General features: G+C 43.9%; 1 protein-coding gene across 1 annotated transcript in view; it reads right to left on the bottom strand.

Annotated features, from left to right (window-relative positions):
• Positions 1-16378, bottom strand: part of TRANK1 (tetratricopeptide repeat and ankyrin repeat containing 1) — a gene marked incomplete at both ends in the record, with an annotated part of 75628 nt that overhangs the window by 46634 nt on the left and 12616 nt on the right. Inside the window, 6 exons of the mRNA XM_080934526.1 lie at positions 1474-1605; positions 3178-3316; positions 3528-3611; positions 5328-5446; positions 7562-7712; positions 11489-11615. Of these exons, the coding sequence (XP_080790652.1) occupies positions 1474-1605; positions 3178-3316; positions 3528-3611; positions 5328-5446; positions 7562-7712; positions 11489-11615 (752 nt within the window). The remainder of the gene's footprint in view (positions 1-1473; positions 1606-3177; positions 3317-3527; positions 3612-5327; positions 5447-7561; positions 7713-11488; positions 11616-16378) is intronic.

Raw genomic sequence — 16378 nt, 5'->3', positions numbered from 1 at the left:
AAGATGAGAGGGACAGGAAGTTTTTCTCTGCTGGTTTTAAAGGTACCAGATTCTACAGAGTGATTACATGTGGCCTGTAGATGCTCAGAGCAACTTCTGGTGGGAATTCAGAAGGAAATTTAAGCCTTAGCCTAGTACCTTAGATTTTGCCCCACCAAATGCACCTGAAAGCAGACATAGAATTGCAGACACAGCCAAAGCCAACACTGAATTCAGCCTTTCCAAAAACCCAGCAGAAGACCCAGTTACATCATGACAAACTACTGACCTACAGAACTGTGAACTTAAAAATGAGCGTCACAGAGAGTGTCACCGGAAGCCACATCGCTGGTACTTCATTACACAGCACAGGAAACATACACAACTATTATAGCACAAAAAAAGGAGGTAAAAACCTCCCATCTCTAGGATATCAAATGGACCATGAAAACTAGGTGATGCTTGTTTTCAAAAGCACTGCTGTGAGCTGGCAAGATGACTCAGCAGGTAAAGGCACTTGCCACTAAGGCTGACAACCTTAGCTCAACCCCAAATCCATACGCTGGAAGAAATAGAATCAACTCCCAAAAGTTGTCTTCTATTTACATACAACACACACACAAATAATTTAAAATGCATGTTTTGTTTTGTTTAAGAAATTAAAAAGGTCCCTATTCCCAGTGCTGTCAGAAGATCCTGAACCAGCCTGGACCACGAGTCTGCTCAGGTGGTGACCTCACCAGACATGAGAGCCACCACTCCTGTTGCCTCCACCCCTGACTGAGGCTTCACTGCCACTGGAACTGTGGGGGAAATGCCTTGCATTTGTTTGAGACAGGGTCTCACTGTAGAGCAGACTGGCCTCAAATTCAAAGAGATCCGCCTGCCTCTGTCTCCCCAGTGCTAGGATTAAATGTATGTGCCAACACACATGCGATACGGAAAAAAAAAAGTTCTTATATAAGCAACAGAAAGCAAATACTGATGGGTCTGATTGAGTTTGGGGAAAGTGAGTGTCATCACAAAGCTCTGCGGGAGTGACCAGTTGTCCATGTCACTAAGGCCAGCTTCTCTTCAGCTATGCCATCTCTCTTGTATGTGACCATGAGTATGACAGAATGAATCCCACGTTAGGTTCTAAGGACCATGAAGAGCATGTCAGTTCACAGGTTATCTCAGGTAACACACACCAATTTGGCAAAAAATAAAGGCATTTTGTAACATATGGTAAAGGTGAGTATGGGGCAGGGAGGGATGTAGCCAAAAGCCTATGTTCTTGAATCATTAAACCCCAGAGAAACCACTTCAAGTCAACAGCACAGGAGCCAGTGGTTCTCCCCTCCCCCACCTCCACCTCCTTTCTGCTTACAGCCTGTTCCCCCAAACAAATTTAATTCAAAGAGACGGTTTTCCTCTGAGCCTGCCATGTGTGGGTTTTCTGCTGTCTGCAGTCACTGGCCCACAACACACTTGCATCCTAGTGTCCCTACTCACGCTTGATGGTGTATCCTGGGAAGTGGGCAGCAGCAACGTGCAAGACAGTGCAGCCACTGTCATCTCTGCGGTTGATGTGCTCTTTCCACTCAGGCTTGTGTTCCATTACCCACCGGAAAAGCTGACTTTCCCCTGGGCAGAAATAAGTTGCAAGTATTATTTTCTACGTAAAATCAGCAAAGCAAATAACTGTATGCCACCTAAGGGATCAAAATGCTACAGCACACATTTCTACTCTCCACCAAAAGAGGAGAGGCGGGCATCTCATGGTAATCTTAGGTCAGAACCCCTAGAAGCTTGACAGGAATTCTTGCTGTGTGATTTACTGAGTGAGAGGAACTCAGAAGAAAGGGTTGAACAAACAGCAGGCAGGCAGGGGAAGGAGTTAAGACTGAGCTGAATCTGCCTCCAGCTATGGTAAAGAGGACACAGGACAGGGTCTTGACCTTCAGTACACAGGAAAGTTTCGAATCTTCATTTGAAAATGGAGTCCAGGATTATACTGCTTTTAGTCAGGATTGACTTTTAAATGTTTACCTTCCAATCTCTGCATAAGAGGAAGAACAGTGTTGTGTACAAATCCCGGATGTATAGAATGGATAATGGTGGAGCAGAAACAAAAGATGGAAAAATTAAGCCCTAGGCCCTGGCCACCCCAATTCCCTCTGGGAAGATAACACAACCTAGAAGAGCTAAACAGCTCTCCTGGCTCCTTCCGGTCCAGGCAGATGTCAAATTTAACACCTGACAAGGAAACCCAAGTTTCTACCTGGCATGGTATAAGTGTATGTGTGTTAATGATAGACTTGGATATTTAACTTCTAAAACCAAATGATAAAACCTTAAAGAGGCTATCTTATGACAGTGACAGCCCTGTGAGGTCCAGGGGCTCATGCCTATAGCTCTGGTGCTCTGAAGGCCAACGCAAGAGAACACAAATCCAAGGCCTGTTTGAGTCACAATGTGAATTCAAAGCCAGACAGAGGAACTAGCACAACAGTACTGAGCTGGAGAGGTGGCTCAGTGGTTAAGAGCACTGACTGCTCTTCCAGAGGTCCTGAGTTCAATTCCTAGCAACCACATGGTATCTCACAACCATCTGTAATAGATGTGATGCCTTCTTCTGGTGTGTCTGAAGACAGCTACAGTGTACTCACATACATAAAAATAAATTTTTAAAAACACACAGTCTCAAAATTAGAACTGGGTGTGAGGGTGAGAGTAGCTCATTGGCAGACAGCTTGCCTAGCATGTGTAACTCCTTCTTTCTATCCCAAAGGAGAAAGAGGGAGGGAGGAAGAATGACAGAAAGAGGAATTATGCAGTCCTTGACAATATAACCCATTGTATTAGCCCATGTTCTTCTCAAGGATCCCCCAGCACAGTCCCAAAACACAGGTGTAGTCCCTCTAGGCCAGGGAGAAAAACATCTTGAGGAAAAGAAACATGCAAGTTGTCTCTGTCTCAACAATTACTCTGTCCCAATCCCTATCTGGGACAGGGATCCTTACCCTTCTGTCTAGACTCTAAAAACACAAAATCTTTGCAAGCTGAATCTTTGGAAACTACTAGTTGTCAGGAGAAATAAGAATGTCATGTATCTGCTGAAACCCTGAACGGCTTGGATAGTCTGCCTTCAAGTAGCTCATCTTTGGCTCTGAGCAGTCAAAGGGCAAGGTGGGTGTGTGAGGGGAGAGCACTCACTCGCTTGGATGCAGAGCCGCATGAGGACATGGAGAGGGTTGGGTCCTATGGTCTCAATGTTTGCTCCGATGGAGATGAGCCACTGAACCAACCTGGGTACTTGTTCCATTTTCTCATAGAGCCCAATGAAGACATACTTCTGGGGAAAGAAAACCAATATATACTAGCAGAGTCATGGAAATTACTACATCACTACTAAACTTGAGCTCCATCATCCACAAATTTTTGAACTAATAAGACATGAATGAGTTATGCTCTGCCCAAGAATAGCATGAATAGCACATCTACACTGAAGCAGCTGCTGGGACGTCCTAACCACAAGTGACTCATTCCTGGAATCACCCCCTTACCTCAAAAAGAGTTTGCAGTGATAACTCGGAGACATGGATGTTGCTTGGCAATCTGTCTTTCTTTGACGACAACAGTAGAAATGACTGTTTATAAGAAAGAACAGAAAAGATTGGCATAGTAATATTACCCACATGCATTATTAGAACAGAAAGGCTACTGTATGAGCTAACAACAATCAAAGCACAAACTGCATCTACTTTTTAAGCTACTACAAAGTTTGTTAGCCTGAGGCATGATAATCAGTCTCTCTGTCTAGCCATTTTCCTGGCTGCTTGTGAGCAAAGTTCTTTCTGCATTCCTTGCCAAACTGCTAGTGACAATATTCTCTATTATCAAGCAGCATGAGAGGGGATGAAGGCAGTTTGGTGTCACACAGACCTATAATTTCAGGCCCTATGTGACCATACTTAGAGATAAAATTCTAGCCTCCTTCTCTCCCTCATACATGTCCCCACCAATAGACTAGGAACCCAGGAACTGAGACTAAGTCCAAAGTTTGCTAATAGGTCTTTTCAGTTAGATCCACGGTTAATGCCCCCCTTCCACAGGCCCACTGTGTGTGCTTAGCCCTAGATAACGCATCCAGGACTGTGACAGTCCTGACTGCTGGCCTGTCTTTTACAAGATGCCTCAGTCCCCAATATTTTAAAACTACCTACACATAACTGCATTGGACCTGTCCCCTTGGACTGGATTCCTGGGCCTTCTCTTGATTGTGTGGGGTAATGATGTTAGACTATTATAAAACTTCTTTACTCAGCAGCTGAAGAGATGGCTCAATAGTTAAGAGCACCGGTTGCTCTTCTAGAGTACCTGGGTTCAATTCCTAGCACCCACATGGCAGCTTACAACCATTTGTAACTCCAGTCCCAAGGATCTGACAATCTGACATGCTCTACTAACCCCTGGGTACCAGACAAGCATGTAGTGTCCTGACATGTATGTGAGCAAACACCATACACATTTAAAAAAGAAAAAAGAAAACTGGCTCACCTTGTAAAACTCCAGAAATACTACAATTATCACTAGGTATCTAACCATTAGATCTAACCCTTAACCATTCTTTTTAAATTTTCAGCAAAATCCTTAGAAAGTAACTCTGTGTGCTGCAACTTACAAATGAAAATCTGAGGCTCAAAGGAGAAATCAGTAAATGGTGGTTAAGTAGTAAATGGAGGGTTAAGCCTCAAGGACACCTCTGTTGTCATTTAGCTGTTAGCAATCCCTTAAAACTACACAGAAACCCTTAATGTGCAGATGGCTCCCTTGGTAAAGTGCATGTCTGTCAAGTATCAAGGTCTGAGTTCAGATCCCCAGCATCCACATAAAAATGCAGGCACAGAAACAGACATCTATAACTCCAGCCGAGGCAAGAGAAGACACGTCACTCCCTGCAGCTCACTGGCCTATCTGAATGATGAGCTCCAGGTTCAGTGACAGGTCCTGTTCAACAGAACAAGATGGAGCGTGATCGGGGAAGACACTTAGTGTCAACCTCAGGCCTGTACACATAAGTATACACATGTGCACATGCATCTGCATGCACATATGCACACACAAAGAAGTAGACATTGCATACACTGTATAAAACACATACATATACACATAAAAGCATACATGTCTGAAGTATGCATGTGTACATCCCACACACACAAAGAATAAATAAATAAGTGTTTTTAAGAAGTTAGTCTGGCATGAAGGTATCATAACACATAATACATTACATTCCCTTGGTGTCAAAAAGGAAATAATTTAGTACAGTGTGTGTTTTCCTAGTAAGAGTCACTTCCTGTACTCACATGCCATAATCCTCTCTTCGCCAACTTCTCTATTACAGATTGCCACACTTCTGTTGAAAATCCAGTACTGAAAATATGATCAAAGCAGGGCAAGAAACTCTGCAAAACAATGGAGTCACCTGAAAGAAAATTCCATAGCTTAGAAACTTTCAAGTAAGGAAAGTCTAGAGCCTTAAAGAGCGGTTCCCCAGCAAAGACCACATAGAGTTAAATGAGAAGTTAAAGATCTCAGGGGGAAAGCTCCCTTCAAAGTAGAAACGCGTTATCTTAAAGTTATCCATACAGTCAGCCCAGAGAGCCAGACGCCATGATGTAAGCTAACCATCACTTGGCTGTCCTATCCGCAGAGCCAGTGAGAGAAGCTTCCATTTATTCTCTCCAGTATCCCACCAAAGCGATGACATTTAAGCAGAAGCCCAAATGGATTACAAAGCTCACTCTGGTGACAAATGCTAGTGTTTACTCAACAGGTAGAAATGATGATAAACAGAAGCATGATCCTGGAATGGCAAGCAGATGATCCCCTTCTAACACAGGGCCCATGAACTACTGCAGCTCCTTGTCCTCCAAACCACATCTCTCAGACACACAAATGTCTAAGTAGCAAAACCACACAGCACCTCGTCCATGTTCAGAAATTCCAAAACCTAAGTAGTAAGTAAAAAATTTAAATTAGATAGATAGATAGATAGATAGACAGACAGACAGAGTGACTGACAGATATAGATATAGTACAAAAGAATATAAAACTCCATAAATTTGCTTTTAAATTTTTAGGAACTATGCTATAGGCCTATTTCACTCTCCAAAAAGAATGGAGTACTTCAGGAGAAAATCATGAAATGCGGTGCCCTAAAAGAGTTTTGTTACAGTCTGTAGAGACAGCACAGGGGTTAAGAGCACAGCTGAGTCTTCCAGAGGAGCTGGATTATGTTCTCAGCACCCACATGCCCACATACAACGGCTCACAACCACCTATAACTCCGGCTCTTGGGGATCCAATACCCTCTTCTGTCCACTAAAGGCACCTGCACACATGGTATACATTTCTAGTTCAGTGAAAGGCTCAGTGGACAGCAGATGAGAAAGATAACTCATCAACTTGTGGCCCTAAAATGTGCACACATACACACACATGCACTCACACGGATGCAGAAAGACTCCGAGGAAGCTCTGAAAACTGGGCAAGCCATTACCTTAGGAGGAACATAGACCATCTTTGCACATTGGGAACAACTCTCAGAAAAAAAAAAAAAAAAAAAAAAAAAAACTATAACCTACCCAGAGACTTTCTGTTTCTCTGTCTGGATGACGAAGCTGTGTCTACCTCTAACCTGTTCCCATTCCTCCTAAATACTAACCCTTCTGTGTCCCAAACATGCCATAGTCTGTAAGGCTCCACCACAGACCACAAAAGTTGTGTGAACATGGTGGCAACTGGAACAGCAAAGTGAAGAGTAGCTCATTCACCACAACAGAGGTTTCCGTGCTTTTGAAAGCCAAGATTTTTCCCAGTGATTCTAAAGCGTCTGTCGCTTTTTATATTCTGAGAGCTCTGAAACAGGAGTATGCCTTAAAGTCGATGCTGTCAGCCCTGGAACAGCATACACGAGTGGCACATGTTAAGTCAGTACAATTTAAGTCTGACAAACTCACTATCTGAAGGCAAGGTCACCACCAGCAGACTGCACCATTTCTGGCAAGGAGATAAGATACAAGGCCTCCTCTGAGCCCTCATAGAATAAGCACGGAAGGCCTTTGATCCCTGGGCAAGGAGTTTTGCAGCTAAATGCCAAACATCCATTGTCAGCTGTCACCAGACCCTCCATCAGCCCTCTAGGTTATTTCCATAGCAAGCAAGGGTCAATAAAATGGCACAGCCCATAAAGGCTTGCTAAACAATCTGAAAACATACACACACTAAGAATAATAATTTGAGGAAAAAAAATGACTTTTAGCAGATTGGAGAAAAATACTTGAAAGAACAAAATTATCCAGGATAAGTAGCATAAGAAGGAAATCTCTGAGTAGTCATAAGGGAAGCTTACAGGTTAAACCATGACTGCAGAAGCTTTCAGGCACAACCCATTGAAGCTTCCAAAATGCTTTCTGTAAGAACAGTTTCATACCAACTGAATACATTAGCCCCAAAAGAACACTCTGGAATCATTTTCCTGTGAAGCATTTGGGGTAAATAACAAGGATTTAAAATATTTTTCTCCAGTTTGACTTACTGCTCATCGTTGTGAAGATCCCAACAAGAAAAGCTGGAACCAGCATTTGGTCTGGGCTTCTCTGCAAAAGTCGTAGACCCTCAAAAAACATGCGAGCGGCTTCATAAGGCTGGAGCAAGCGTAGCAAGGAGTAACCAGCTCGGTAGTATCCCTGGAAGAGGACCAAGTGACGCTGTGAGTTTCCCATCACCTCTGCCCTGCTGCTAAAAGAAAAGCAAACTGCAATCCAACTCCACAAGTCTCACTGTGTGCAAAGAAACTCACTGCCCTGTGTGTGTGTGTGTGTGTGTGTGTGTGTGTGTGTGTGTGTGTGTGTGTGTGTGATGCATGTGCATGTATGTATATGTGTGTGATGTGTATGCATGTATGTGTAATGTGTGTGCATGTGTGTGTGCATGTGTGTTTGTGTGGAAGCTAGAAGTCAACGTCAGGGGTATTTATAGATTGCTCTCCACCTTGCTTTTTTTTAACAAGATCTCTCACTGAGCCATTTCAGTGAGACTGAGCAGCTAGCCAGTCAGCCCCCAGAATCCACCTAGCTCTATGTCCAACTAGTGCTGGGGTTACAAGCATGTGGGTACTAAGAATTCCAAACTGAGGCCTTCATGCTGGCTTAGCAAGCACTTTGCCCACTGAGTCATCCCCCAGTCCCAAGAAGCACTTCTAACAAGCATTAGGCACAGGCTTCCCACATTATACTGTGTGCCTTGTTTTCCGGATCCATATTACCTGTTAAGGAAGTATGTAATCATGTCTGACTCTAACCCCCTGTAATACCTAATGTGACAAAGAGGGAAGGGAGCAGGCTGCTTGTTTTTCATGGCGTTAATACAGTCTGGACAGAACAGAATGAGGTGTCCTATTACTGTCATTCAGAAAAACACAGAAGTTGTTCCTTTTACTCAAAGTAAACACAATGTTGGCTGATATGTAAGAAAAATCTGCAATGACAAACATGGAGTGTTACTGAGCTCTATATTATAAGCTGTAGGAACAAGAGGCAGAAACCGTGTTTGTTTAAGAGGGAGATGAACCAACAAGTCAGCTCAGTGAGTAAGGCACTTACCGCCAAGCCTGATGGCCTTGGTCGGGGCCAAGACCCACATAGAGAAGGAGAGAATGAACTCCCACAAGTTAGGGCACAATCATGGCTCCAACAAACACACACACACACACACACACACACACACACACACACACACGTACATGCACATACACAAATAAATAAATATAGAATATTTAAGAGGGAGAATGATCTGATTTTACATATATATTTATGCAGGACTCCACATAAGAGTAAAAGGACACTACCTTCCCTAGTTTAGTCACCTGCTGTGGCAGAGACGTACCAAGGTTGTTGAGATTCTGTAAACCCCACCCCTCAGTTACCTGGCAATAGCCAGGTTTGCTCCATCCCAGTGACCTGACACTATAAAAGGGGCTGCTTGCCCCCTCCTCTCTCTCTTACTCTCCCGCCCTTACACCTCCTCTTCCCCATTCCCTTCTCCCCTCTCTCCATGTACTCATGGCCTGCCTCTACTCCTCTACTTCTCTATTCCTCTCTCTCTCTCTCTCTCTCTCTCTCTCTCTCTCTCTCTCTCTCTCCCTCCCTCCCTCCCTCCCTCCCTCCCTCCCTCCCTCCCTCGCTCTCTCTCTCTCTCTCTCTCTCTCTCTCTCTCTCTCTCTAACTATTCTGTACTATACAGACATGTGGCTGGTCCCTCAGCGGACCAACATGGGCTCCCCTTGCCCCGAGGCCTTGCTGCACCTACATTGGCCATATTCTCCCCACTGTCTTCACCCTTTTCCTAACAAAGGTTGCTGTCAGAGTTAAGGAAAGTATTAACAATCTGGGTTCAAGCAAAATCCATCATTTAGAAATCCAACTCAACCTTGGATCTCTCGGTAAGAACTCGGGTAACAACTTGAAAAACAGAGGGAAAACTACATTTGACCCATGTTGGAGTGGTTTGTTTGTTTAAGCATGTAAGCTGGCACAGAGATTTCCATTGATTTGTTTCCTCAGGTCTAAAATCCTGTCTTTTATTCTGCAGGGAGAAGGGTAGGGGAATATGCTATCCCCCAAGCATGCTGCCCTGGCATAAAGATTACTTTAAGAGGAAGGCATTTGTGAATCAAAGGAGGCAGAGAAAAGCCTTCCTTCTCTAACTACTGCAGGCAGGATCTCCGGGAGGACAATTACCACAAATCCCCTCACTTGAAGGAGCTTTTGGAGCACTTGGACCATCAGCACTGAGGTGAGCACACATAATCCTTCCTGAAACAGCCCTTTCTGTTTGTTTCCTCATACAAGTTGCAGCCCCTACAACTTAAGGTCCCTTCCCTTGTACTTCACTCTCTTTAGAAAATGTCATAAACTATACTGGGCGGTGGGAATGCATGCCTTTATTCCCAGCAGAGGCAGAAGCAGGCAGATCTGTGTGTGTTCCAGGACAGCCTGGACTACAAAGTGAGCTCCAGAGCAGCCAAGGCTTGAAAAGCAAAGCAAAACAAAACAAAACAAAAAGAACGAAGAAAAGGCATAAACTTCCAGGCTTGTCCTCTTCATTAGAATCTTACAGAAAATCCTCATTTTAAAAAGAAATGTCAACAAATGTATGCGTGTTTCCTCAGTTTAATTCACTGGGACTCCAGCCACTGAACCAAAAAGGACTAACATTTTCCTCTACTACAGAGGACAGTGAAGGTGGGAAGAGAAAAGAGACACCTAGGATCTCCAAGTAAAACTGGAGGAGTGGCTGTGGTTGCTGTACAGTCAGGAGCTGGGGGTATAAGTACATAGGGAAACTGGGAGCATCATTTCAGAACGTTTTCCTCGGGTCACAGCCAAAACAGTGGGAATGCATGCAGGGCCCAACTACTCCTCACTCTAGCGTGCCCTTGAGAATTTCAGAAATGTCCTTCCAATCTTCAAGCTCAGTAACTTCTACAGTGTCCACCTTCTAAGGAATGTAGCTCAGTAGAGTGCATCCCTGGCATGTATAAGGGTCAATGCCTACTTCTAATTCGAAATATTCAAGCCTCTCTCCCAGTATTTGAGTCATTGGTAGCTCCAGCCTCCCCACCTCTTCTCCTTGTGTTCTGCTGTCAACAGTCTGGTTCAGTGGCTCCTTGGTTCGTGCAGCCCTAGGTAGCTGCTCATTTTATGGTTGAGGACCATGAGCTGAGAGCTAGAATCTCTGGTGCACATCAGAGCATGTGACAGAAAAGCTAATGTTCAGCTTTCTTTCCTACTTTAAGGTGGAGTCTTTCTCCATTACCCAGATCACCAATTTAACACTGCATAGTCTACTGCCTCGGTACTCCATGTTATTCTTCTCTTCGTTTGAGTATGAATCACTCAAGGTCTGAAATGATATCTCTCACTCCTTTGTGTGTTCTGAAACAGTGCTTCACTTACAGAGTGGGCACTCGGGGTGTTTCAGTTGAAAAAGCATCAGTGCTTGCCTGACCAGGCATAGTGGGGGTACATAATCCCAGCACCCAGGAGGCAGAGACAGGCAGATCTCTTTAAGTTCAAGGCTAAGCCAAACTCCCCTACTCCCCTGAAAGAGTTTGATTTCTACTGAACTGGCACCTGAGGTAAAGCTTTGCTAAAATGAAGCTGATCGCAAAGACCACCTGCAGAGCAAGCATCCTTGTCTAACTATCTCAGGTCTAAATGAGCTCCTCCAGCCTCTCACTGAACTCCAGCTAGCAGACGGTCAGGCTCCACCTCCCCAGCAGCAGCTTTCAACACTCAGCATCCCTGTACCTAAGTCCTCTAAAGGGAAGACTCCCCCAGCCCATGGACCTCTGCCTGAAGAGTAAGTGCACTCAAGGAGAGGTATTTCTAGAATATCCACCTTGACAAGAAGGGAAAAAAATGGAAGTAAGAGGAGGAGGGAAGCAGCTACCCTCACATACCTTCACATAGGTGGGGTCCCATTGGAGACATTCCTTGGCAGCAAGAAAAGCCTCATTCCATTTCCCAAGGCTGTAAAATGCATTGGATTTGTTACACAGCAGCACAGCCAGTTCCCGAGGAGGAGTCCTGTGGGCAGGAACAAACCAGCAGTCAATAAAGCCATCATCGGCAAAGGTGTAGTCCTCACCTGACTGCTGTCACCAGACAGAGGGTTTTAGCAGGAAAATTTTGTTATGCATATAAAAATCTGTATTTTTAACCACCTCAGAAGACTGGAGCATTTACAATGTATAAACCTATGTTTCTTACTCCCAAATATTCTGCTCACACTTTTTAAGTGACAAATGGCTTCAACATCTTAATTCCATCCCCTATACTAATCAATACAAATATTTTTTACAATTTTAGAGAGAAAATGTAAAATTACATTGGAGAAAATGTAAAACTGATAATGCCATGAAGATGGGGTAGTCTGGCATTCCTACCAAGACTAAAAGATGCAGATGTGACATGACCCACTCCACATACACATACAGGATTACACCGTCTCCTGGAAGCAGGCTGTAGAAGCGGGCTCTGCAGGCTTGAGGCGGGCTCTACGGGCAGGGGATTCCAAGGTACTTGTATCCATTGTGTGGATCAAAGGGACGACAAAGACTCTGGGTGAACAAGGCACCGGCTTCTAACTCCTGCTTGTAAGAAGGGACATAGCTGGAAGATGGCCAAGGAGGGCCCCTCTGAGGAATGGTGTGGCAAGGGCCACTCATGCCTTCACCCAAAACACACATGGCAGCAAGGGAAATGCTAAGAGCAGGCTGAAAGAAGAAGGTTCCAAACGCACCACACTATCAGGGCAAGTTCAAGTACCACTGGGATGTTAGACACAGAGAAGGAGAAAACAAGACTTGGGACTTCCTTTTCACTTTAAAAGTGTGAAAACAAATCACTAGGCATATATATCCGTATCTTGTAAATAAAAACGAAAAACTGCAATAACCATCTCTGTTACTTTCTCCATTGTCAACCTGTATGTCTACCTTCATTAACTGCACAAGTATATTCCCAAGTGAAAGGATACAGCCCAGAAACACACGGGAGGCACTGGGTGGTCAGCAGCAGTAGCAAAGAGAAAAGGGAATAAAAGCCAAACATAGGATATCACTCACAAAATAGAAAAGGCTTTGGAAGAGGGAGACCCCCACTACAGTGACTCCTACCTGTAGGAGAAATGCATTGTTTCCTCTCAGGGCTCTCCCATCCTCCTCCACCCAGAAAAGCAGCAGCCCTACTAGCCCCAGACTTCTGGGCTCCAGAACCATAAGAGAATAATTCTGTAGTCTTAAGTCACTAAGTGTGTAGTAATTTGTCACAGGAAATCACTATAGCAATTATGCTGGGCACCATGTGCTTTTTCATGCATACAGACTTTCCAGAAATAGCATCATAAACAAGATACAAAGCAAGCAAGATTTGCAAAAGCAATTTCTTGTGTGATTGTTTACTTTGATAAATAGTTACTTTTCGTTCCTTCATCTATTATTGCTATTTTAATGTTTATTCCTATGAGACAAGAACTTTTGCAATGAGTATTTTAGATGATCTTATCAAGCTACGGATTTCACATACTATTTATGTATATGTCACTCCCCACTGTCCTCCCCATGCCCCCTCTTACCCTCTTATTCTGCCTGGTTCTCTTCCTTCCCCTAGTTGCCTCCCCAATATTTTAATACATTCAGAATTATTTTTCTCAGTTTCGAGTGATAATTAAGACTATATTGATAGTTATAACCTACAGAAATAAGGGTTGGCATTCCCAATAACCTCTAAACCTGTCATGTAATACTATGCTTGAAAACACGTCTTTCTAAACTGAAGAGCTGAGGAAGGTCCAGTGAGCCATAGAGAGCCGGTGGTATGCCTGTGCAAGGGGTGAAGGGCAGAACAATCAACAAGACAACAACAATGACAACGAGGAGGTTTCATGTCCAGCCACTCGAGGAGGTTTGAGGGACCAGTCTCCCCAGGAACTCAGATCCCTTAACCAGATTGTTGGGGGGTAAGTTCTGTTGGGTTTCATTTTCCAGTTCCCTGTTCCAATCACATTACTGTACTAATGGGTACCCATGGCTCCAGCTAGACATGTAGCAGAGGATGGCCTTATCTGACATCGCTGGGAGGGGAGCCCCTTGGTCCTATGGAGGCTTGATGACCCAGGATAGGGGAACACTAGGCCACTGAGGCAGGAGTGGGTGAGCAGGTGAGGGAGCACCCTCATAGAGGCAAAGGGAGGTGGGGATGGGGAGAGGAGGGGAAACTTGGAAGGGGAATAACATTGAAATGTAAACAAATAAAATAACCAATAAAAAATAAAGTTTATAACTGACCCAACCATTGGTCTATGTTGTGTTGTGTTGTTGCTATTGCTCCTGCTGTTGGATTTTTAAATAAAAACATGCCTTTGTTTGGGTTGTTTTTAATAAGCAATTGCTAAGTAACAGTACATCTGCCCTGTGTTAGTTCATTTTGTCAGCAAACAGTATCACAACTAAACAGAGTAAAGAGTGTGGTCTGGACAAGCGCCTATACCTGTCATTCACACAGGCCATTTACAGCTCAGAAAATAAATTTTCTGAAGACACTCATTTCTAGTAAATGCCTTGGGAGATCTCATTATATTCTACTTTATTAGATAACATGGTGCCAGTGTATGATTTTGTAATTAAAACCTAAAATTAGATTAAACTTTTATGGAATGTGAAATGTGAATGCTCATTTAACAGTGTTTGGGACTTAGGAAGCTGAGACTGTCCACTTGGCTGAAATGAGCCATTTGTGTGCTCTTTAAAGTAGCTGTTTCTGCTTTGCAGAGCCCAGTTTTGCTTCTGCTATCTACTTCCATTGCCAAGTCCCTCTGCAGTAAGTGAAGCTGGCTCCACTCTAGTTACCAAGAGTCTGATGAGTACTTTTTATCTCCCTGCCAGAGACTGGTTCAGTACTGAGTATAGAGCCCTGACACCTAAAAAGAAAGATGTTTTGAAGGACTCTGAGACAATGGGGATTCGTGGGGAAGAGAGAAAATGTGTACACATGTTCATGTGCACAAACACGGGTGTCTATGCATGTATGCATCAGAGACAATCTTGGGTGTTGTTCCTCAGATTCTGTCCAGTTTGTTTATTTTGTTTTATTGAAACATGATCTCTTATTGGCCTGGGTCTTATAAATTAGCTAGACTGTCTGGCCAGCAAGTTCCATGGATCCATCAATCTCTGCCTCCTTGCTGTTAGGATTACAAACACCAGCACTGGGGCTGGATTTTTTGAATAGGTTCCAGGGTGTGTCCGATGCTTGCACTTCAAGCACTGCACCTACTAAGGCATCTCCCCAGCCCTGAAGCAGGATCTTTTGTAAAATGACGTTTTTAAGTTTCCAAAGAGGAGTTGGCTGCTATTTCAGATAATGTGGAAGTAAGGCTATGGGCCTAAATACCGAGTTAAAGTGATGCATGGCCCCAAATGTCCTTCTGTGCTAAACCAAAATGTAAACCTCAAAGGAAGAGGACAGAGGACAGGGAACGACAGGACTGTTGGTAGGAGACATGGATCAGAGGAACGTAGACGTTCTGGACTTATATTTATGCATTGCAGCAGTTAGGATGCATCTGGCCCCCAAAATATATGGCAGTGTTTGAACCAGGAGTAATTTTCTCACATAGTCAGAAGCATGCCAGGAAGAGCACACCATCTTATCTTTCTATGCCACCATCCTAAACACTGGCTTTGTTATGCTTCATGCATGAAGACGGTCGCTGAAACTCCGGGCATTTTCCTAAAGGCAGGACATTGGGATGAGAAGAGCTACCTGGTTCTTTGTCACCAGTCAACATTTATAAATAAGTAAAAGTCTCCCGAAGTCCCCTTGCCTATGTCACACTGGTGAGAAATAGGAATGGGGTGGGGAGAGTCCCTGTCATTTGGTATCTGGATGGTAGCTATTCAAAGAGAAGCTTGATGGGAGCTGTAGGGTTTCCAACAGCAAAGTGTCTCCAAATAAGCCATGACCTTATGACCTAGCTATTTCTCACAGTGCACAATGCCTTTGCTCTGACTACTGCCATTCTATGTAACTACTACTTACTAAGTTGTTCTAAGAACGGCTTGTACAATAGGGCACCACTAGCCAGATATACTGACAATATAATTCAAATTGGATAAAGTGCAATCAAAACACCCATTCTTTTTTTAAGATGTATTTTTTTTTATAAAAGTGTTTGCCAGCTTTGTGTATGTGCCTAGTGCCCAAGATCAGAAGAGGGTATTGGATTCCCTGGGACTAGAATTACAGATGTGAGCTGCCATGTGGGTGCTGGGAATCCAACCCAGGTCCTCGGCCAGAGCAGCAAGCGCTCTTAATGTCTGGGCCATCTCTCCAGCACAAAGCTCTCATTCTACAGTCACTCTAACCACAGCTCAGATGGCTCAAGGCTACATGGCTAATGGCTACTGCTGTCTTAAAAGAATGTTCTAACTTATGTGCATCATAGCAGAAAGTCCTACTGGGGAGTGCAGCTCTGGATAGAACTACCAGCAGGTGTAACATCGAAATACTGTTTACTTGGTGGGAAATCTAGTCTCTAGACCCATGTACCACCAATGTATGAAACCACACAGGGCCGGATATGTCTGTGCTCTCTGAACTGTCATACTACCACCTTGAGCATCATGCTTCTTTCTCTTCCAACTGTCCCTTAATGTGGATCAAGTAATAACCGTGAAACTACCAAGTTTCTTTCTACCTAATTCCCTTTAAAAGATGAGCAACAACTGGCAAAAAATAAAATACAATTCAATAAAACCACTGCTGACACTGCAAAGCAAACATGAAAA

This window comes from Micromys minutus, assembly GCF_963924665.1.
Source record: "Micromys minutus genome assembly, chromosome: 21".
Lineage (NCBI taxonomy): Eukaryota > Metazoa > Chordata > Mammalia > Rodentia > Muridae > Micromys > Micromys minutus.
The sequence above is the reverse complement of the archived record's forward strand: the minus strand, read 5'-3'. Positions and strand labels throughout refer to the sequence as shown.